This window comes from Quercus robur, chromosome 10 (genome assembly GCF_932294415.1).
Source record: "Quercus robur chromosome 10, dhQueRobu3.1, whole genome shotgun sequence".
NCBI classification, from domain to species: domain Eukaryota; kingdom Viridiplantae; phylum Streptophyta; class Magnoliopsida; order Fagales; family Fagaceae; genus Quercus; species Quercus robur.
Genome location: NC_065543.1, coordinates 46,463,560 through 46,487,602, shown reverse-complemented (window position 1 = coordinate 46,487,602; position 24,043 = coordinate 46,463,560). Strand labels below are relative to the sequence as shown.

The window sequence follows — 24,043 nt, the reverse complement described above, 5'->3', positions numbered from 1 at the left end:
GGCACAACAAGGCCGACCTGTGAAGAACGATACTTACCCCAAAACGTGCCGAGATGAGAACTGGATGCTCTATGCGGTGTAGGAAGTAACCATCTGAAGACGTATCACCCGCAAAAATGAACAGCCCCCTTAGGCTACTGAGTAGTGGGCGTTTCGCCATATTTTTAACACTGTTATTGGCCTTAACCTTTTACAGTATTTGAGCCGAGGACTTTCCCCATCCAAGTAGTTGGTTTTCCCATAGGTTTGAGTCCGAGGACCATGCGATGCCTTGGTTCTGTCCAAAACTTGTATTTTCTTTGTAAGTAGTTGGTTTCCCCATAGGCTTGAGTCCGAGGACCATGCAAGGCCTTGATTCTGTCCAAAACTTGTATTTTCTTTGTAAGTAGTTGGTTTCCCCAGAGGCTTGAGTCCGAAGACCATACAAGGCCTTGGTTCTGTCCAAAACTTGTATAGGTGCCGAGCAGGAGGTTGTCCTCGGCAATGGCTATTCCTCGGCGTGGGCCGTAGTCCCTGGGCCCCCATGCAGAACGGGCCTAGGCCGGGAATTCACTAGGCCCACAAATTAAGAGGTGTTTCTGTAGTCTTTGGTCACGTGGTACTCTTTGGCGCCCCACTGTTCGAGGTGCGCCTTCACGAGACTCCTTTAATCTCATGGTTGCAGGTGGCGTTGGAAATTGAGCTGGAGCCATTTTGTCTGTAGCGTTCCTTGGGACGCTGCGTGAATTAAATGCCACCACCTTATCTTTTTAAATAAATAGGAGAGAAAGTTGCTTTACCTACGCACAAATCCTTCAGTTTCTTCCCAAATCACAACTCCCATATTCGGTGCTATCCTCCCTTAGTATAACATGTTTGAGGCGAAGGTTGGGGTGAAGGAACTCTCTCCGCCACAGAGGCACCGTGTCCTCCTGAGACTCAAAGTAGTGAGGTACGGGCAAGGGAGGTATAAATTCAAGAGAATATTCCATTTCGACAGAGGGGAAAGGGTGTTTCTCCCTTTTTTAGTCAAAATCCGAAGCAGGTTCTGTTCATGCCAGAATTTTGGTGTGTCAGAAGAAAGATTCTCCGCCATCAGCGCCTCTGCCTTGTTGCAGGCGAATTTTTGGTGAAGGCTCCTCAACTTCCGGCTCCCTGCACCTTTCCTTCAGTGGTGTGAGGCTCAAGTTGGGTTTTTTTGCTGCCTGAGTTATGGGCATGTAAAAGTATTGAGGAAGAACAAGGTCTTGAAGCAGTACCCAACCTCTCCTCTGTGCCACCTCCTCGGCTTTATCTTATTCTCTTGTATCTTTCTTTTTGATTATGTGGTTAGCTTTAGAAGCCAACCTCTCGTCTGTACTGCCTCCTCGGCTTTGTCTTATTCTCTTGTATCTTTCTTTTCGATTATGTAGTGAGCTTTGACATGAGCTAATTTCAGCTTTTCATCGTACGCTGTACTATTTCTTTGTTTTAGTAAAAAGGGGAAATTTATTTACTTGTTTGAATACTATTCTTTTTGCAACACTACTTTGTGAATGGGTGTGCTCCATGTGTGTGTTTCTTCAATGATACTTAGAGCAGGAAACCTTGAAACATAATCCAACTAATTCTGATTTACCAACACTACCAGGCATTATGACGATAATTCATAGTAAGTTAAACTTAGGAAACTAACCGAGGTAACGGTTGAATATTCTGTGATAAGTGCGAGAATACCGTCCGAGAATGATAATCTCTAAATAATCCATCCGAGGAGTTGACTGAGCAGTAGGGAACTCCGATTGTGTTTCAGGCAACATACTGCTCTATATTGCATCGATCCCTTTGGTGCTGAAGATCCGAAAGTAGACTTGAGAATCCTCGCAATTGAGGAATTAACCCAATTGTTAGTGGAGGGTTTTCCTCGCATAGATCCTAAGGTCCATGTAATGTAGTTTTTCATTGTAAGTAGTTGGTTTCCCCAGAGGCTTGGGTCCGAGGACCATGCAAGGCCTTGGTTCTGTCCAAAACTTGTGTTTTCTTTGTAAGTAGTTGGTTTCCCCAGAGGCTTGAGTCCGAGGACCATACAAGGCCTTGGTTCTGTCCAAAACTTGTGTTTTCTTTGTAAGTAGTTGGTTTCCCCAAAGGCTTGGGTCCGAGGACCATGCAAGGCCTTGGTTCTGTCCAAAACTTGTGTTTTCTTTGTAAGTAGTTGGTTTCCCCAGAGGCTCGGGTCCGAAGACCATGCAAGGCCTTGGTTCTGTCCAAAACTTGTTTTTTCTTTGTAAGTAGTTAGTTTCCCCAGAGGCTCGAGTCCGAGGACCATGCAAGGCCTTGGTTCTGTCCAAAACTTGTGTTTTCTTTGTAAGTAGTTGGTTTCCCCAGAGGCTTGGGTCCGAGGACCATGCAAGGCCTTGGTTCTGTCCAAAACTTGTGTTTTCTTTGTAAGTAGTTGGTTTCCCCAGAGGCTTGGGTCCGAGGACCATGCAAGGCCTTGGTTCTGTCCAAAACTTGTTTTTTCTTTGTAAGTAGTTGGTTTCCCTAGAGGCTTGGGTCCGAGGACCATGCAAGTCCTCGGTTCTGTCCAAAACTTGTGTTTTCTTTGTAAGTAGTTGGTTTCCCAAGAGGCTTGGGTCCGAGGACCATGCAAGGCCTTAGTTCTGTCCAAAACTTGTCTTTTCTTTGTAAGTAGTTGGTTTCCCCAGAGGCTTGGGTCCGAGGACCATGCAAGGCCTTGATTCTGTCCAAAACTTGTTTTTTCTTTGTAAGTAGTTGGTTTCCCCAGAGGCTTGGGTCCGAGGACCATGCAAGGCCTTGGTTCTGTCCAAAACTTGTGTTTTCTTTGTAAGTAGTTGGTTTCCCCAGAGGCTTGGGTCCGAGGACCATGCAAGGCCTTGGTTCTGTCCAAAACTTGTCTTTTCTTTGTAAGTAGTTGGTTTCCCCAAAGGCTTGGGTCCGAGGACCATGCAAGGCCTTGATTCTGTCCAAAACTTGTTTTTTCTTTGTAAGTAGTTGGTTTCCCCAGAGGCTTGGGTCCGAGGACCATGCAAGGCCTTGGTTCTGTCTAAAACTTGTTTTTTCTTTGTAAGTAGTTGGTTTCCCCAGAGGCTTGAGTCCGAGGACCATGCAAGGCCTTGATTCTGTCCAAAACTTGTCTTTTCTTTGTAAGTAGTTGGTTTCCCCAGAGGCTTGGGTCCGAGGACCATGCAAGGCCTTGGTTCTGTCCAAAACTTGTAGTTGTTCATTTATTTATTTATTTTTTCCTAAAGGTTAGCTCCTCGAATAAGGTGGAGGAAGTCAGCTTGATGTTTGAAGCCCCTAGACTTGCCCACGCCACTGGCACTGCGAGGCGTAGCCCCTAGTGGGAACTTATGTTGGAACAACAACAATGTGTCGCCAGTCATAAAGGCGTCCTCATAGACTCTTATTCGACAAAAGCCTAACTCCACTGTCGCCTGAGCCAACGCGCAAGCCCTTCTCACAGACGGCGCCAATTGTAAGGACTCAATACGTAACGAACCCCCACGGTGTTGGGCTCGCACGTGAAAGGGCCCAGACAATATCATTTGTAGAGAGTGGGTTTGAAAGGCTAGGCCTTGGATACCCGGCGGTGGGTTCTTTATGGTGTTCGTACGTGTTCAAGGTGTTTTCACCCCTGGAGTATGTCTCTTGGAGGTAGACTGGGAGGCCCTCCATTTTTGCCATTTTTTCCAGTCCCCCCTCCAGATTACTTATTTTTTTTCTTTTATACTAGCCTGCGTTCGCTTTTCTTCGTCCACGTGTAAGGTCGACCTTTCCAAAACTGATACTTGTCCCGTCAGTCCATGACCAAAGTCGTTGGGAGTGGTTGATAAAGCTGAAGAATACGGCTCTGTTAGGTGCAGAGCCGTGTATGGGGAAGGTCGTAGGGGTAGCCTTTCCTAGATATTTTAGATTTTCTTTCAAATTTGTCCCTATACCGTTTTTGCCCCTCTTCTCGGTGGAGCTTTGGGTCAGCCGAGGACTGGACTGTCCTCGGCTGCTTCTCCGGGCCGTTTTCTGCTTTATGTCATTGAGCTTGGGCCATAACCTTCTTCGGCTTGGGCCTTTGGACTCCCCATGAGCAAGTGGGCCTAACCCATAAATTATTGGGCCCCACAAAGAATTTTTCAATAAAATCATTAAAATTATTTTTATTACTTAATTCAATATTTAAAATTCAAATTAATGTTATTTAAACATGAGATTTAATTTATATGATTTAAACGAATTTGTGTCAAAATATGGATCAACCTGCCATGATATGTATTATGAACTAGTTTATTTCAAGTTGATTGCGGGTGAAATATGTCAACACGAAAGTGACAAAGCTATTAATCGTGTCAAAGAAAATCAAACAATTTTGGCACAAACCTATATTTATTTATTATTTAATAAATGCCATGTCAGATCCACATCAACTTAGAATTTTAATAATTAATTTATCAATTTTAACCCAAAAAAAGGAAATAAAAAAACAAAATTAAAAATGAAAAACACATGAATTCAGATCTAAATCATACAAACCTAGAAATCAAACAAACCCAGAAAATCATACAAACCCATCAAGAACATACAAGAGCACAAACCCAAAAAAATCATACAAATCCATAAATCAAACACAGAAAAATCATAAAAGAATATTGTACAAAACAAAATCAATCCATATATATGCACAAACCAAATTATCCAAAAGAAAAAATATATTTAAATATGAAAATTAAATCAATACAATCATTAACAAAATACTCACAAAATTAAACAAACCCAGCTCAATCCCTCAACCATACCAACACAAACCCAACTCAACCATACCAACAAAAAACAAAACATCTCAGCCTCTCTCTAAACCCAACAATCAAAAATCAACAAACCCACAACCAAACAAGAACAATGTTGATGCCCACTTTTTGACAAAGGGCCCAATAGCAGAAAAAGCCCAACAATATGAAGAAAATGGGAAGAGAAAATAGTAAAGCAAGCCGGAATGACAGGATTAATGGCCAGCAGGCTCACAAGAATAATAAGAGGTAAAGAAGAAATAAATGGACCGAGGAAGCCCAAAGAATGAAGTAGTAAATCCATGGGAACAATAAGAGATAAAGAAGAAGTAAATGGGTCGAGGAAGCCCAAGAAATGAATTAGTAAATTCATTGAGTCGGCTTAAAGACCAATAAGCCCGAAAAGTGCTCCCTAAAGAATAGACATTTTACGATAACAGATCCCACGTATTGTGAAATAATCAGTACATTAAATACTTACGAACAAATGACACGAATAAATCACAAATAATATCAACACAATACCCCATGTGAGAGCATGGTTACATAATACAATCACCCATCTTCCACAGGTCTTTTCAGTATATTACACTTTTTGAATTTCTAAGAAAAAAACACAATCCATTCACCTAGCAAGCAATACATACATACATACATACATACATATATATATATATATATACACATATAAATAAATTTTAAAATAATAATCCAATTAAAAGAGAAATACTATGTCTACAGCATTTTCACAACACTTTCATAACAAAACTTAAGTGGCATGTTGTTATCGGCTGCTATGGGTGAGCAAGAAAAGAATATAAGTAGTAGAATCAAATTAGAACTAATAACAACTTATCACTTATAATTTGTTGTGAAAATATTGTGGGCGTAACACTTCTCCAATTAAAATTCTATTACCAACAATGTCTATAAATCTTCAACAATTTTCAATATTAATTTGCACTTCCCATAACTTTGTTCAATCTTCAAAGGTCGTGTCCACTCCCTTAGGTATTTCATCCATGGAAGCTAAAGTAACTAGGGCATCCGTAAACTGATTCAGAGCTCTATTGAGTCATTGATATGGTTGTGTTGTTATAGTTTGTCATTTTTTTTTTTTATAAATAGTTTAACATCTTTATAATTATAATTATATCAAAGAGACAACAAAGTATTATTAGGTAAATAATAAATCTTAACAACAATCTTACTAACAAAATAGTATTTTGATTATTTAAAAAAAAAAAAAAAAAAAAAAAAAAAAAAATAAGTATTTTAGTTATGATTTTTTTAGCTCCCCTCCCTTGATAGTCTGGCTCCGTCCCTGCTTTGAAGGCACCATGTCTAAACTTTCCACTGTTCCACAGCTTTAGAAACAGCAATTATAGAGTCGATATTGGTATTCAAAACCATATGTGAATCTTCAAGCTTCCATTTGTGCAGAGCATACACCTGAATCACACTGAATTCATCTCAAACCTTCGGGTCATTAGCATAACACATCTCGCATAATTATCAAATCTATCTGAACAATCACAACTTCAAATGTTCTCCTCTGTATCAAAGCAGCTTGGATTTTAACTACTCAGTGTAATGCTGTAACAAATCTGATGAGAAATAATGTATCTTTTCCATTCAAGCATAGTAAAAACTATCACAAACAACCAAAATTTCAAGAATCCAGGTGAATCTTACCACTGGGATGATGAGTGTTCATGTGGGTAGTCATATGCTGTCACTCATGCCCCTTGAATAATCTTTTTTGTTTAGTGTCCTACACTGCTTAGATTACATCTACTACATAACTTTATAATAGTTGTCACGTGCCTTCTATATCACCGAGCTGTGTAGCGCTGGCTTGTAAACTCGAGCGAGGGTATATAAGGAGATGGGCCAATGATTTGGCTCATTGCGCAGGATCAGCAAGTGCAAAATCCTGGCTCGCCAGTTGAGAGCTAAACCATGTGACTTGGGCGAAGGCCTGGGTCTTGTGGTTCCTAGAGTGGAGGGTATAGCGTGAGGCTGGTTTCACAGAGGAGCGAAGACCTCCCGCCCTCGACAATGGAAGGATAACGAGCTGCTGTGCTTCTGATCCACTTGCCTGGTGAGTTGAGCTCACTTGAACCGTCTCTTTTTTGTATTTTTTTGCTTCAAAAATTTACCATTTCAACAGAAAATAGATTTGGATTTAGGCAATTCATATTTGCATGAACCGAATGCAACATTTAATCATCTAACTTTTCTTTCAGTTAAAACAAATTTTCTTCTTTTAATCTCTATTAACTTATGAATTGCCATTGCTGCTGCAAAGCAATTTCTTCAAGTTTAATTGGTCATTTCCAATAAAAGCTACCTTCAACTTCAAATCCTAGTAGTTATAGTTATTATTATTATAAATAAAAATATTCTCTTATATAAAATTTATACAGATAGCCATATATAAACTTTGAACCACTTAGAAGAGTGGGGAACACACTCCCCCCCCCCCCCCCACCTTTCCCAAAAACATCTCAAATATTAGAAAATTACCCCTAAATTTTCCTAAAATTTTCAAAAAATATATGGTTGGCCCCCTCAATTTTTAAAATGTTAGATTTTTACTCGTAAAGTTACCCAAAATTTTGAAAGATATATGATTCCCCCCTAAATTTCTTAAATATTAGATTGTTACACCTAAATTTACCTAAAATTTTATAAGATATATGATTGGCCCCTCAAACTGTTTATATTTTTTGTATGACACTTTTAAATTTGTTTAATTCTATTGTTTGCTGGTAGGTTTCTTCCATTAATTTAACCAATGACTAGAAACAATTTTGTTATTGTTAATGGATGGGATTTTATAATCTTGCTTTGTTTCTTTGTCCTAGAGATAAATCGGATGTACTGTTTCAAATATTATTTCTTTAGGCGTTATTGGAGCATCTTGATCTTCTGTCACTTTGATGAGAGTTTCCAATCTGAACAATAGAAAATAGAAAATAAATGTGTTAGAACATCCTTCATCCACACTACATAGTTATCGACATTAATAAAATGCCGGGCTAAACTATGGGCAAGTTTATTACCATCTCTCTTAGTGTGAGAGTATAGTAATTTAGTAAAAGAACTGGACTGACTAAGAGCATCAAGAATAAGGGGCTTCACTAATGCTAAGTTACTCCCTCCTTCCTTCAAGGCTTGCATGACAGTTTGACAATCACCCTCCAACACAGCTTCGCCTATTCCAACCTCTAGTCCAAACACCAAGGCAGGGGGTAATGCTTCTATCTCCATAGCATCATACGCTCGTGGCAATACCTGGGCTAATGAAGCTATTATCTGTCCTCTGCATTCCAAAATAGCAACACCCACACCACTTTTGTTTTCAAACTTGAAGACGGCTCCATCAAAATTCAATTTGAAGATGCCGCTTGGCGCTTGGTGGTGGTTTCCACACTGACTTGGGTTGTGGATGAGCAGGCATTGGCTATGGAACAATATAGCGAAACTCGTTTAGTTTTTCCAAAGCCACTTGAGCAATCTGATCCATTCTGCAACTTGGAACATGATGTCGAATTTGGTTACGTTGGTTCCATACTGTCCAAACAGTCATAGCAAAGAGTTCGGGCTGGGCATGGTTCCTTATCCACGAGAGCAGATCACGGAAGTCCACAAAGCATGACATGTTTCGACTATGAAGCACGGGTGCGTTTCGGGACTCGGGTGCGGGTGCGGGGGTGGGTGCGGGACTCGGTAATTTTTGAAAAAGTAGGGTGCGGGTGCTGCGGGACTCGGCGATTAAAAAATTATTAAAAATATTTTTATTTATATTTTCTATATATTTTTACTATAAAAATATTCTTAAAAAACACATCAATATACTTGATTCATAAAACAAAGAAAGAAGAAGGTAAAAAACACATCTGAGGTCAGAATTTCGGCTGCTCCAGCGAGTTTTAAGGCCAATTTTGGCCGTTTTCAGCCGATTTCGGCCGTTTCCGGCCTGTTTCGGCCGTATCGGTCGCCGGCCGATACGACCCGATATGGCCGATACGGCCCGATTCTGGCCAAATCAGCCCGATTCGGCGCGAATCGAGCCGCGTCGGCGCGAATCCAGCCGATTGGGCTCGAATCCGAGAAAAAAAAAAAAAAAAAAAAAAAAAAAAAAAAAAAAAAAAAAAAAACTCAGACATGGCCGGACTCGCGGTCAACCGCGTCGGACTCGGGTGCGCCACCCTCCCAGCCGCGTCCGTGCTTTCTAGTGTTTCGATGACCCCACCCACTCAACCCCGACCAAACCTGATCCAATTCTTTGCACGACCATAGTGCATGTAAACAGGTTTCTTCCTCCACAGAACATCGGTCACACAACATGTGGACAAGGGTGGATCGTCGTCTCAAGTTAACCTTGGTTGGAATGGAGTCTTTGCAAGCTCTCCAAACGAAGTTCTTGATTTTATTTGGGACCTTCAGCATCCAAACCTTTCTCCAAAAGCTTGTATCGGGTTGTTCTTCACCACGAGGTGGACCATCATGTAGTTCCTTGAGAAACCTACACCCGGATTTGCAGGTATAGTTCCCATGCTATGTAAATGGCCAGAACATCTCATCTACACAAGCCAACCGAGTCAAAGGAATTCTTTTAATCAAATCAACATCGTTGGGGGCAAATAAACCATCAATGATACCTGAGTTCCAAGACCGTGTATCAGCATCTATCAGCAAATCCACTGTTGCATTTTCCATGGACTATAGAGGTGAAGAAATTCGGGTTGGATGTTTGATTGGCAGCCAATGGTGCTGCCAAATCTTTACTGAACAGCCATCACCTATTCTCCACCTCACACCTTTTTCAATCACATCCCTACCATAGAGAATACTCTTCCACGCATATGATCCCCCACTTGATTCCATAGCTTCCATGAAAGAACAATTTGGAAAGAACCTAGCCTTGAAAACCTTGTAAAAAAGAGTATGTTTTTCATGTAATAGCCTCCATGCTTGCTTTGCTAAGAGTGAATCATTGTAGAGTGCTAAATCATGAAAGCCCAAACCCTCAACCATCTTGGATTTTGTCATGTCATCCCACTTGAGCCAATGAATTTTCCGTGTGTCTCCACATTGACCCCACCAAAACTTTCTAATCAAAACTTCGATCTCATTGCACAACCTAATAGGTAGTTTAAAGTACCCAATTGTATAAGTAGGAATTGATTGAATTACTGACTTGATCAAAACCTCCATTCCCGCTTGTTATAGGAGTTTTCCTTCTCACCCTTGCAACTTCCTCCACACCCTCTCTTTTATATAATTGAAGCTAGCCTTTTTACGTCTTCCAATCAATGAAGGAAGACCCAAATATTTCTCATAGTTGTGCTCCTCTCCGACCCCCAAAATATCTTTAATAATCTACCTTGATTCTTCATCAACTAACCCACTAAAAAAGAGTGCAGTTTTATCCCTATTCACCTTCTGACCAAACAGAGTTTCATATTTGGAAAGGAGGTCCATCACCTTGTCACATTCACTAGGGATTGCTCTGCAAAACAAAAGGCTAGGTGAGTGAGTTTAGGCCCTCGTCTACAAAGTGCAAAGCCAGTAATGTCCCCATTATTTGCAGCTTGTTGGATAAGACCATGCAGCCCTTCCATGCATAGAAGAAATAGAAAGGGGGAGAGGGGGTCCCCTTGTCTAATGCTTCTTGACGAAGTAATAAGCCCTTTAGGTTCACCATTGACCATCATAGAGTAAGTCACAGTTTTTACACAAGTCATAATAAAACCCACCCATCTTTCATTAAAACCCATCTTCAACATCAATTTTTCCAAAAAAATTCCATTCAACCCGGTCATAAGTTTGCTCATGTCCAATTTCAAGGCCATGTAACCTGTAAAGCCAGATTTATAATTTTTCATACAATGTAATGTTTCAAAGGCAATCAAAATATTATTCGTAATAAGACAGTCTTTGACAAAGGCAGATTAGTGTTCAGTGATTATTGAAAGGAGCAATTTTTTCAATCTATTTGCCAAGACTTTGGAAAATAATTTGTAAAGGACATTACAAAGGCTAATGGGATGATAATCTATCACATATTTTGGGTTTTTTTTTTCTTGGGAATAAGTGTGATGTGGGTATGATTTAAAGGATGAGGTAAAGTACCTAAGTTCGGCCAAGCTAGTACGGATTGGGTAATATCACCTTCCACCATTGGCCAATAGTGCTGAAAGAACAATGGAGGCATCCCATCAGGACCGGGAGCTTTCAAAGGTCCCATTAGTTTCAAGGCATTAGCAACTTCAGAAGCACAAAATTGCCCGTTTAATTGGCTATTCATATTGTTGGTAATCACATGAGGAATCTAGTCAAGTATCGAAGAGGATAGGTCCAGATTGGTGATGGTGAAAAGCTCTTGGTAGTAGTCTGTGATAATGGTTGAAATGTCCTCCACATTTTGGGTCCATACATTGGCCGAATCATATATACCCAGCAAGCCATTCCTTCTGAACTAATGAGATGCTCGTGTATGGAAATATTTGGTGTTGCAATCCCCCTTACTTAACCATTGGATCCGAGCCCTTTGCTTCCACATTCTAGTTTCTTGATCCAACAATGTGTTTATCTCCATCTTCAAGTTCCTCACACGTGTATTGTCCCCACTTCTAATAGCCATCTCTTCTTCCTCCATAATTTGTTTTTTCTTTCTACTAAGCTCCCTTTTGACATTGCCAAACACATTGTGATTCTACCACATCAAGTCTTTCTCACATTGCTTCACCTTGTTGAGCACAACTTTATCTGGATTAGTATTTGCACGTGAATTCCATGCTGCCTCCACAACTTCCCCACACCTGCTATCAGAAAGCCACATCTCTTTAAAGCGATTTTTTTTTTTCCTAAGATGGCAGATCAATACCTAATGGGTTTATTAGTAATGGACAGTGATCAAATGACAGGCATGGAAAATGATGGATCCGAGTTCCTAGATATCTCAAGAACCATGAATTTGTAGCGAGTCCTCGGTCAAGCCGCTCCCAAATAGATTGGCCATTATTAAAATGCTTGCTCCATGTAAATCTTGGACCGATAAACCCCAGGTCCATGAAGCCACACTGATCGATGATATTTCTAAACAACTGCATCTGATTATGATTTCGTGGTGCTTCACCAACTTTCTCATCTTGCCTTATAATCTCATTAAAGTCGCCAACACAAAGCCATGGAATAGTTGGATAAGTATTCAATGCACTGAGCTTCAACCATGCCTCATGTCTCCTCCATGTTACTGGTTCCCCATAAAAACTGGTGAAACGCCAAGCTTGTTCTGTAAACCTATCAACAAAAGTATCAATGTAGTATTTAGAGGAGTCAACTACAGTAAGGATGATTGAATCCTTCCACAAAAGCACCAAACCGTCCCCTTGAGTCTCACTTGGTATTGACCACCTATTATTGAAATCAAAATTCCGTAGCACATTATCAAGCCTAGCATCATCTGTCCATATTTTGACCAAGAACATAATAGAGGGATCTTTTGCCCGAATATAATCTCCAAGATCTCGAATTGTACGTGGGTTCCCAAGCCCATGACAATTCCACACTAAAATACTCATCGTGACTAGCAGGTCTGATGCCCAGCCTCTACCACTTCAGATTTTGCAACTTCATCACTAACAGCAACCCCACGTTTTTTATTGGGTAAACCACTAGGGACATCTGAACTATCAATTGATCTCTTTTTTAATTTTCCTCCCACGAATAGGGAAGTTTCTGCCTCAGTGTATAATCTATTGCCAACCCTCTTCCAAGTTGCTAACTTCTGTGTTTGTTTCTCTTCCAACCTTTGTTGGTAGTGTGTTTGGTCTGCCTTGTCCTCCCTTGCTCCTGATGCGGCATTGGTTTCTGCAAAATTGCCACCTTAGCATCATTAACTATTTTTGGTTCCATAATCCTAATAGTTGGTGAAGAGATTTTTTCCTTATCTGGTCCATTAATTGCATTAATCATCCGTTTCTGAGATAGCTAATTAATAGGTGCCCTATCGGGTATATTAGCATATGCCAACAATGCCTCATCATTATCCTTTATTTTTGCCAAAAACGCCTCCTCTTTTAATCCTTACACCAAAATAGAAGGTGCAGTAATTGGGTTGGACTCTTTAATGATTGGCGTGGACTTCGGCAACACCAAATTCCCCATTATTACGGGCTCTGGACTTGTACCCAGCTGTGTGACCGAATCAGCATTGATGAGGGATTAACTCCAGGTTTTGTAACTGATGTAATGTCCACATGCACCGCGTCGGCGCTACTTCCCTCCATCGAACTTGCTGCGTTACTCCCTCTGTTCTTTGTCTCCGTCGTATCGCTCCCTGTTGGGCGAGCAAGACTTCGCTCATAATACCTAGGCACATAGATTACTCCTTTCCCTGTTGCCCGATATGGTGAAGCCTAGAGAGAAGGTCCAAATTGTTGCTTCGACGCCTATAAGGTACCTTTGCTTTAGAGCCATCATTCGTAGCTCTTATCATCATGATTCTGTTTACCACACCAATAGCAGAGGTTCGACAAATGCTCATATTTGAATGAAACCCATCTTTTGTCCCCACTTTCAAGTGTGACTACCCTCCCACGGCATAATGGAAGGTTGATATCCAAAGTGACGCGAACTCAAATGAAGTTACCACCATCCTCATTCACTTCACCCATGGACTTGTGTACTTCTCCCACTATCTCACAAATACATTTTGCCACCTTCTCAGTAATGTATCAAATGGGTATATTATGGACTTGCACCTAAAACGTGGCTCTACTAAAATCAAGGTCTTGGATAGGTGTATTGCTAACATACCTCTGCAAAACAACCAAGTATTTATCAAAACTCCAGGGCTAATTTTGAATTATTTTGTCGACATCCGTAGAGGAATTAAAGACAAAGAGAACGACATGGTTACTTAGGTTCCGAATGCTGAAACCATTAGTCAACTTGCAAATTTGTTTGAAAGTTCTTGCCACAATATCCATGTTCAAGAAACGAGGAGTCATGAATTTTGCCACTAGAATGAATTCCTGAGATCGCTGATCTCCTTGGAAGGCGAAGTCTGAATCTTCCCTCTCAGAGAGAGACATATTTCACCAAGTATTTGTGATTTCCTCCATGTTAGGCGTCGTAGAACGAGCAATAAATTCCTCACAAAAAGAAAGAAAGTGTTTCCCTAACCCCACAAGAAAAAAACCCCACAAGCTCCACGGATATACTTGTTATCCCTAGAGAGACAAAAGAGAAAAAACCACAGACAAAAACACTCCTTCATATAGAAGGGACAAGCAACTTCTACTACTTAAGACAAGAAGGAATATCCAACTTTCTTAACAACAGAGAGACCTCTAGAGTACACTTAGTTGTAATACATAAAGTTCACTGAATAATTTCAGCAAAGTCTAGGAATATCCAGTGAAACTCCCTGGATTCACTTGAAAAGAAGATATAAGAAACTATGAGTTTAGACAAAACCTGGCTCCACATGTTGGTATAGTTGGTTGGAAAATTATTTGCACTTGCAATTTAAACTTATATAATAGATACACAAAAAATGTGTACAATGTTGTACACATTTGCAAAAAATGTGTGATATTGTATGCTTTTTTATACAAATTTATACAAGTGACAATTTTTAGAGTTTTTTTTTTTTTTTTTTTGAAGGCCAAACAAGCTTTTATTAGAAAGAAATCGTTATAAAATACAATTCAAAGCATCCTTCCTTGTCACATTCACAAACGGATAGGTAAAGACGATTCATTAACAAACCCCTGCCACCTATTATTAAGACCACATTTGGCTAAGCAATGATCTGCCAGAGATTTGCCTCGTGATTTATCTAGGAGAATTCCACTGAATCTTATTCTTTGGCCATATAACAAAAGTCTTCTACAAAACATAATACTTCCCAAGGAAGTGAAATGGGTCTTAGAGTTAGATCGACAATAGGAGAGCTCTTAGAGCACTCACATCACTTCATGCAAAAATTTCTGTCTCTTAGAGCATTCGCATAAGTTCATATAGAAATTTCTTTCTATTTCAACATAAGAATATATTTTTTTTATATTCTTACTTCACACACAACAACTACCACCCGATCTCTACTTTCATCCTCCACATACGTAAATAAAAGAATAAACAAATAAATGTAAAATAAATATTGTCATAATAAATACTATTATAATTCTTCACATTTCTGCTATCATATGTACTACTTTCTAAATTTTGCATCATGCGGCTTTTTTTTTTTTTTTTTTAAATAAAAATAATAATAATAATAATAAAAAGTGTACAAAAAATTCGAGTGGAGAGAATAGAAGGTAATGTCAGGGAATCAGAATCTCACTTTTAACCGATAACATTACAAAAATACCCAAATACATTCTAAGTGTAACAGAATCACTCTATCTCTCGGTAATGGCGGGCTAGTGATACCTGAAACCCAAACGTCGTCGTTTCTTTCGTAAGAGCAGCCAGCCATGACTTTGAGCACAGAACACTCTCCCTCTTCTACTCCACTCGACTGGAAATTCTCTCAGGTCTTCGGTGAACGAGCTCCCGGAGAAGACCTCCAAGACGGTTACTTTCTCTCTCCCTCCCTCTGTTTGGTTACTGAGAAAACTGTAGGCAATGAATTTTTTAGCTTTAACCTTTTTGAAGTCTCTGTTTGTTTGATTAGAAAATTTAGGAAAGATGTAATTGTGTTATTTTTGTCCATTTCCTCGGAAACTAAAACTAACTGTAATCTTAACTAACTTTTAGAAATCTTTGGTGGTAGTTAGGGGCTTTGTTTTGTTTTAATATATATTGGTTATTATGGGTATTTCTATGGTTGTTGATTAAAAAAAAAGTTGTGGCTTTTTTTTTTGTTTTAGTTGATATCATATCATCAATGGGATTCGAGAAGAGTGGTGATTACCTTGCCGTTGGAGATCGAGGCGGCCGCGTTGTGATTTTTGAAAGAAAGGATGGGAAATATGTAAGAATTAGCTATACAATTGGGGTTTGGGGGGGGGGGGGGGGGATTTTTCCCCGTTGCTGAGGTGGCATGTTGTTATTGGTGCTAATAAAAATAACGTCAATGGTGGGAACATGTGAAAGTGATATTACATATTACTCCGATCACAATTTACCATGTCAGCAATTGAAAAAAAAAAAATGGTTGTTTTGCTTTGAGAATTAGCAAGATTTTGTTTTTTCTCCCAATGAATTCATTTTGGGCTATCTTCTTGTTTAGGCTGGCAGATGTATTGGTTGTTTGGCATCTGTTGTTGGATAAAATTGGGTTTGTGATCTTTTTATCATTGATTGTTGGCTTATTAGACTTCAAATGGGCACCTTTCTCGGAATGAGTTGGAGCAGTTGGATTTTAGTTTTACAAGCCATCCTGAATTCCAATATAAGACTGAGTTTCAGAGCCATGAGCCTGAGGTATGCTCTATGGTATATTGCATGGCTGTTTTCTGTGTAAAAGTGGGTTCTTGCTGTCCATGTGAGTTGCAGACCCTGATGGTATTTATCTTTTGTTTAGTTTGATTACTTGAAGAGTTTGGAAATCGAAGAGAAGATCAACAAATTAAGATGGTGTGATACACAGAATGGGTCGCAATTTATCCTCTCAACAAATGATAAGACGATTAAGCTGTGGAAGGTATGGGTTTTTCTAGAATAAGTATCTCTATCTCTAAAGTTCCTACTTGAACCTTCTTTTACTGCTGAAAACAGTAATTAGTTTTATAAAATATTCTAACATTTTTGCTTTTTGTTCTTTTCTTTTACTCTTCTTTGTTAATCTATTAGATTGCATCCTAAAACATTCAACCTCTCAAGATGCATTTTCATTACCATGCCAAAGTGACTTTGGTAATGCTAACTTGTTCTTTCTGTGGTTTTGAGTCCAGGTGAAGGAACATAGAGTGAAGAAAGTAAAAGAAATGAACCCAAATCCTCCCGTGTGTTCAGAGAATGCACTTTTGGCTGAAAGGAGTTTTATAAGTGGACAAGACAATCCATCTGTTGGTAATGGCTATCTTCTGGAATGGACAGAGAAGATGGGTTCTAACACGTTTCCATCTCAAGAAGTGCACTCGAAGGTAGATATTTGTGGATTTTAGTAAATCTATTACAGATTGACTGCATCAGTTTTCTTTGGTATATAAGTTTATTATAGTAATCTGCTATGTAATTAGATTGCTGATATTGAAGACACTGCTCGTACAAGATGTCGAAGGGTGTATGCTCATGCTCATGATTTTAACATCAACTCCATCTCAACTAATAGGTAAAGTTTGTGTCTGCTGTCTTTGTGTTGTTGTACCTGTAATACATTTCTTGCTTAGAGATTGCCTTGTAGCTCCTACAGAGGATATGAGAAAAGGCTTTATAATTTTAGTTACACACATAATCTAGCCATTACTTTTTTCCTGATCTACTTACCTTTTCCAGGTTTCAGGAACTCTTAGTAACATGGAATTAGAAACTTAATAATATACATGTTATTCTGTGACTGATGATAATCTGGTTTGTAATCCCTGTACAGTGATGGTGAGACATTTATCTCTGCAGACGACCTCAGAATAAACTTGTGGAACATTGAGATTAGTAATCAGTGTTTCAATATCATTGACATGAAGCCATCAAACATGGAGGATCTTACTGGTAATTCTGTTGATCCCCGAAATGTAATCTCTAGTTTACTTCCTGCCACCTTCTTTATTTATTTTTTACAATACTCTAGCGTTGCATCCTCTATATGTCTCTTACTCTCCTCATTGTGCATCGTCTTTAAATGAATATTGACAAACCTTTATTTGTTCTTTTAACATACTGAAATTTTCTTTCCACTACTGAACACTAAGTTGTAACTGTCAGAGGTTAGGAATCAGTAGGGAAGGTTTAGGATGAACAGATTTAGATGGGGATGCATTTGGTTGTGTGTAGACTTGAACATTGAGAAAATTCATGTTTCATACAGTTTTAATCAATACTTTGTTTGGATCAGTCGTGACCTTTGGATTTGGTTCAAAATTCGAGTTTGATGGTTTGGATGCAGTAGCGTTTTCTTTGGGAATGATTAACATTTTAAACTAGTTTTCTATTGGATGCCATGTGGACACAAGGGATGGCATTGTTTGTTGGGATTTACTACTGTCTTTGTGTGAATTAAAATTTAAAATACCCCAAGCAACTGAGAAAATAAACAAATCCACACAAGCACCTAAGGACAAAACAACCACACAAGAATACCAAATTTACATGGAAATCCTTCAGTAGAGGGAAAAACCATGGGCAAATCCCACAAAACTACTATAGTAAATAGAGATTACAATACTCAAATTTATGCCCAAAAATCAAGTTCAATAAATTGGGAAAGTACAAGAATAAATTTCCAAGAATAATTACAATCTCACCACAAAAGATTTCGATCCAGTGAAACCAATGTAGCAGCAAGATCTCCACTCTGAATACTTCATCCCTCTGTGGTTGTAGCACTCGAAATCCCCTCCTAGAGAAAACCCCCAATTTTTCTCCCTTGTGTCTTGAGCAAAGAAAAAATTGCATTTTTTTCTCTCTCACAGCTTGCAGACCCTCACTCCTTGTTTGGACTGCTCTCTCTCTCTCTCTCTCTCTCTGTATTTCTCAGTGTTTTCCAACTTTTCCCATATGCACATTTCTGCCTTTAATGTGAAAAGGCTAACTTGTCTTGACTTGTTCAACAAGCTCACTAATGAGCTTTTTATCAAATTTGGGCTGGAACACATAACATGCAGTGCACCCAACATTGTTCAACAAACATGTTTATAATTTTGACTAAACACAGAACAACTACTTCGTAGGTTTATTGAGTTATAGTGTGAGAATTCACCCGCAGAAATATGACTTGATTAAGCAGCAAATAATTTAATTTTAGTGTGTCATAGATTTCTTGGTGACTGTAAAAACAGAAGTCCCTTTGCTTGTACAAATATGGAGTAGGCCATGAAGATAATCCATCTACATTTATAGTGTTGTTTTCTTATGTCAACTGTAAATCACTGGCTACAACCTCAATGTGCTCATATTTCATTTGCCTATCCAAAAAGGGGAATCAAAGGTTCCATGGGGATTTGATTTATTTCACTATGTTTCTCACGTATGCAGCCCAATAGTATCTCAATCTGTTATCTGCTACTAATCAATCTGTTAAATTTTTATTCAGAGGTCATAACATCGGCTGAATTCCATCCATTTCACTGTAATTTGCTTGCATACAGCAGCTCAAGAGGTTTTATTCATCTAGTTGACATGCGGCGTTCAGCATTATGTGATCACAGTGCAATCCTGTGAGTTTCTGCTCATTTCTGTTTCATTTCCATGGTTCATGTATCATGAGTTCAGATGTTATACTTCTCTAGTCATTATTTACCATTCCAGAATGCATCGGAAGAGGCTCTGATACTTGTCATATGGGGTTTAATTTTGCAGATTACAAGATGGAGGATCCCATGGGTTTAAATCATTTTTTACAGAGATCATCGCATCCATCTCTGATATAAAGTTTTCAAATGATGGGCGGTATATCTTAAGTCGTGATTATATGAATCTAAAGGTCATACTCTTATCACTAAATTGAGCATGACCCCTTCAATTCCAAGCCACCCTTTTTCAGAATCTCTTGTCTGTGTTACATTTATTCTATTAATAGATTTAGGAGATTATATGATCATAAGTCTCCATCATAATCATTTTTTTTTTTTGAGGCATGATTGCAAAAAATTTCTTTTATGTATAGTTATTAGACCTCATCTTCTTCTGTTTAGGTATGATTTGATAAGTCTATGGACAACCACTTTAGTTTGGGGACACAAAACCTTTTCTTTTAAGTAAGAAAGATCATTTATTGACTTCTGCTTTTATTTTGATTCGTTATTTTAACATGAGCATGCACATAATAGATTTTTATACTGACTAAAGAACACTATTTGTGTTCCTCATGACTGTATTTTGTTCCTCATTCCTTTACACCTAGTTTTCTAATTTCTTGCCTGCTATCTTTATGTTCATTTTTGTTTATGTTAATATTTTTCATATATTGTGATTAAAAGACACAGTCCTTAGGTTCATGACACTTCATTGATGATCTGTATTTCAACTAATTTGATGGCAAATGTATCTTCTGGTTTTTGTCCTCTAGATAACCACCTTGAAGAGAACCTGGTAGTTCACTACCTTGTACTAATTGAAGCTTTATTTCTTGTTGCAGCTGTGGGACAGTCATATGGATTCATCGCCAGTTGCAACATTCAAGATTCATGACCACTTGCACCCGAAGGTAAGTAAGCCAATACAATTCGCAGTGATCTCAATTAGAAAAGATGCATCAAATTTTCACATGGATGTTAGGATGTCCAGGTTTGTTGACAAAGAATGTTGTGTATTGAAACCATCTTTGTCATTTTCTGTTGGACTTTGCACCTTCAATCATAGTTGTATTAATGAACTGATTTTCCACAATTCCACTTCACATGCAATAAGCAAAAGCAAAGGGAACAAGTGCTACTGATTTTAGCTTTCATGAGGATTAACTAAGAACCTACTTTCATTTTCTTTTCTTCCTAGAAACCACCAATTGCCTTGTTATACTTGCTGTGTCTTGGCATATTGTAACTCAAATGTCGACCTTAGCTCAGTGGAAAGAGCAGAGGATTCATTCTCAAGGTCGCTGGTTCGACTCCAGCAGGTCGAGTTATATTTTTTTATCATAAAATAGGCTTTTTACTTGTTGGTCATGAAAAGTTGAGCTTTCTCTTTTTCTCCCTTCTTCTGCAGAAACTGCCATTATGTTGTATGTTCTTTTTTTTGGCTAATAATGTTGTTTGCCTTTTTAATATGTAACTGAGGATACGTAAAAGGATTTTGAATAGATCTTACATGCATAAATACACGTGGAGTGAATCTTTCAGGATGAATTTACCAATGAGAAGCAGCTTGTTGTAAAGGAATTGCATTTATTCTTGAAAACTTGGCTGCTCCTTTCATAGAATCCCTGAACTTAACTGTAGGAGGCTCAAGTATTATTGGTGATGTTCCACTCAAAAGATTGGAAGTGCTTCAGGTCTTTCCTGAGAGATCTTTGTTACTCCCATGATAGAACCTTGGGCCAATAATTTGATCCTGATCTTACCTGTCAGAAGCACAGTTTTCATCATAATGATTGAATTTTCCATCATGAAGATATATATATCTTTCTTACTTATCAAAAAAAATTTTCCATCATGAAGATTGTTGAATGTTGCAAGATAAATTTCCTGCAAGACTGCACCTCAGCTTGAGCACCCCCTACTCACCTATTTGTATTTTATATAGGAGGCATAAAGAGGCCTTGGAAGTGTCTTGAACAACATTTTTTATTTGTTGAAATTAGAAATTATTTTTAGGAGAGGGCTCGGACTTTGTTTTAGAAGGTGCTTCCTTTAACCCTAAGTATTGAAAGGTGAGTGTGGTGCCAGCTCCACGGGCTCCTTCTTTTGTCTTTCCTTTCTATGTAGTTCATTTTATCTTCTTCTTTTCTCCTCTTTTCTTTTCTTTTCTTTTCTTTTCTCTCTCTTCTTTTTTTTTTTTTATAAATAATGTGGCTAAGTTGTCTAATGATTGCCCCATGCTATTCCCTGCCACCTGCACTGTAAACATGACATTTGATTAATTATTTTTAATAGCTCAGTAATCTCTTCCTACCATATAGCCTTTCATCCTCTATATAAATTTGGTGACAAGGATACATACACACATTGGTGTGGGATGCATACAAGATAACCAACAGCTGGCCTCCAGAAAGTAAATGCAAAGCATTATAGGGAAGTCATGATAGGAGCTTCCCTGTTGAAAATTTTTACCAAATTTTCTCTAAATCAAAAGTCTTTTTCAACTTGCACCACAATTAAATCTGTCATGAGTCATGACTTTTGAATTATGTTCAGCACCTACAAGACCAAATGACTGGATTGAAAACATCCCAACTTGAGTATAAAGCTTCAGAAAACTCCTCAAACGTGAAATTACCAACATTAATTCATAACAATCCTTGACCTTAGTTCCTGAAGGAATAAATGTTGATGTCATCAGTGTTTCCTTGTCTATAGCTAAAGGAAGTGTCCTCCAATGATGCTGTTAACTTACTCTTCGTGTTAGTTTATGCTGTGTAGGTTTCTTTTACTATGAGTTTGACAAAGTGCAGTCCCAATAGCTGATAGTAGCTGTATATTGTGCAGTTATGCGAGTTGTATAATAACGACTCCATATTTGATAAATTTGACTGCTGCCTCAGTGGAGATGGAATTCATTTTGCAACTGGATCTTACAGGTTTTTCCTTTGTACCCAAACTGTAGTTGCAAATCGTGGCATGGGAAGCATCATCATAAATCAAGTTTGGCATGTGTTCTCCCTAAATAAAGTAGCTTAAGTAACCAATTTTTTCTGTATTTGATTTAGCAATCTTTTACGTATTTTCTCCCACGGTGTTGGAGGTGCAGAAGGGATCACAATAGAAGCTAGCAAAAATTCCAACAGGTTTGCTTTTTTCTTTTTGTCAAATTCTTTGTTCCTTAAACCATAAGCCATTTAATTGATGAATAGCTATTGTTAAAGCCCATGGGATATAAATATGATAGTCAAAACCCACACATGCGTGATGATCATGGACTCTCCGCTTTATTTGATGTCGCCCAAAAGGTTGTGGAAAGGAAATACAAGGAAATGGTTTTCTTTGTTAAGTAATTTTTGTTGTTTTCCTCTGCTTCCTACTTTCCAATATCAGGTGGAGGCTTACTGTTTTATCCTTATTTTTCATTTCATTTTTTTTCCCCTGAAAATTTCCATTTATGCTCTATGTGACTATGCGAGTGTGTGTTGCCTCTTATAAGCTGATTATTTCAACAATAGTGGAGGATCTGGATCCATAAAAATGACCAATATGTCACTTGGTGGATGACAATGTGATTTAACTGCTATTTTAGGAATTAGGACAGATTGACCCAATTTTCAACTTCTTTTTTTTAACTTAAAAACAGGAAGCCACTTCGTGATGCTGCTCCAAGGACTAGAAGGTCATCTTTAAGCAATCTGACACGTGGACTTTATCGCCTTGGTTGGGATTTGCAATTGTTTTTCCTTTCCTTTCCTTTTTTTTCCTTGCATTATTCAACATGTGCATTTAATCTGCTTCCATCTGGGGTTCAAACCTATCTTCTCTTTCCCTGATTTTGCAGGGCATGAACACTCAAGCTCAGGTACCGATGAATTCTCTTGTAACTTAAGCTCTAAGCTACTACATTTGGCATGGCATCCAACCACAAACTTAATTGCTTGTGCCGCTGGGAATAGCTTGTTCATGTATTATGCATAGTTTCTGTACGGTCGTACCCATGGAAAATGAAATAAATCAACTAATACTAGGAAGAACTTGTGCATATTACTTGTCTGTTCTTTCTACAAATTTTACTTGGATGTATGCTGATAGAAAGGAAAATGATATGCAAAATGTAAAATAACTTTCTTTCTTCGGCCTACGAATATGCCAGCATGATGACAAGGCTGACTTGAGACTTACCTTTCAGTGGTTATATAATTTACTGATTTTTGTAGAAATTATTTTAAAAATCTATTACAATATTTTGGTTGTATTTCCAAAATATATAAGTAACTGCTACAAAAATACAGAATGGAGCTAGAATATTAGTATTTTGGTATCATACTAAAAGATCTCTGATACAACCTCCATGGCTGTGAGCTGCACCTCTTCTCCCACGGGAGGCCTATCATGACAAAAGATAGAATAATGGGGATGCAAGTGAATATTAAAGAGATTATTTGGTCATGCTTAGAGCATCCACATCAGTTCATGTATAGTCTTCTAAAATAGAAAAAAGTACAAATTTTACACATTTTGAGCAAAAAAACACCCACATCAGTGGGTGTAGTAAACATGTGTAAAATTGTGTAAACATTTCCACAAGCTATAATAACCGTGTATATTTACACGGTTACTGTAACTCGTTTATAATTATTTTATTAATTTTTTCTCTCTCTTGTCTCTGTTGGCCTTCGTTTTTCTCATTTTTTTCTCTCTCTTCTCTCTGCTTCTTTTTTCCTTCTCTCTCACTCCTCATTCACTCTTTGCTTCAATGGGTCTGATCAACCTCTTCGTCGGCCTCTTCTTTCCAACCTGCTTCAATGGGTCTAATCAACCTTTTCTTTTCTCATTCACTCTCTGTTGGTCCTCTTCGTCAGC

General features: G+C 38.4%; 1 protein-coding gene across 2 annotated transcripts; it reads left to right on the top strand.

Moving 5' to 3' along the window:
• The first annotated feature begins 6,691 nt into the window (after positions 1-6,691).
• On the top strand, positions 6,692-23,400 carry LOC126701897 (serine/threonine protein phosphatase 2A 55 kDa regulatory subunit B beta isoform-like). Of its 2 annotated transcripts, none has more exons than XM_050400332.1 (14): positions 6,692-6,861; positions 15,653-15,756; positions 16,101-16,208; positions 16,309-16,428; positions 16,679-16,870; positions 16,967-17,058; positions 17,317-17,435; positions 18,976-19,099; positions 19,242-19,365; positions 20,020-20,088; positions 22,025-22,116; positions 22,246-22,323; positions 22,824-22,900; positions 23,022-23,400. In XM_050400332.1, exons 2-14 carry the CDS (start codon positions 15,670-15,672, stop codon positions 23,156-23,158), a joined length of 1,419 nt encoding a protein of 472 aa, XP_050256289.1. In that variant the 5' UTR covers positions 6,692-6,861; positions 15,653-15,669; the 3' UTR covers positions 23,159-23,400. The 2 variants fall into 2 exon arrangements, with proteins under 2 accessions (XP_050256289.1, XP_050256288.1); XM_050400331.1 differs by lacking the exon at positions 6,692-6,861 and adding an exon at positions 15,119-15,356.
• Positions 23,401-24,043: the final 643 nt, after the last annotated feature.

What these genes read in the sequence shown, in the direction of transcription:
- LOC126701897 (XM_050400331.1), top strand. Translation starts at nt 15,257, where the DNA reads ATGACTTTGAGCACAGAACACTCTCCCTCTTCTACTCCACTCGACTGG. An exon ending in AGACGATTAAGCTGTGGAAG is followed by an intron (nt 16,429 to 16,678) that starts GTATGGGTTTTT and finishes TTTTGAGTCCAG; the next exon opens with GTGAAGGAACATAGAGTGAA. An exon ending in ACGTGGACTTTATCGCCTTG is followed by an intron (nt 22,901 to 23,021) that starts GTTGGGATTTGC and finishes CTGATTTTGCAG; the next exon opens with GGCATGAACACTCAAGCTCA.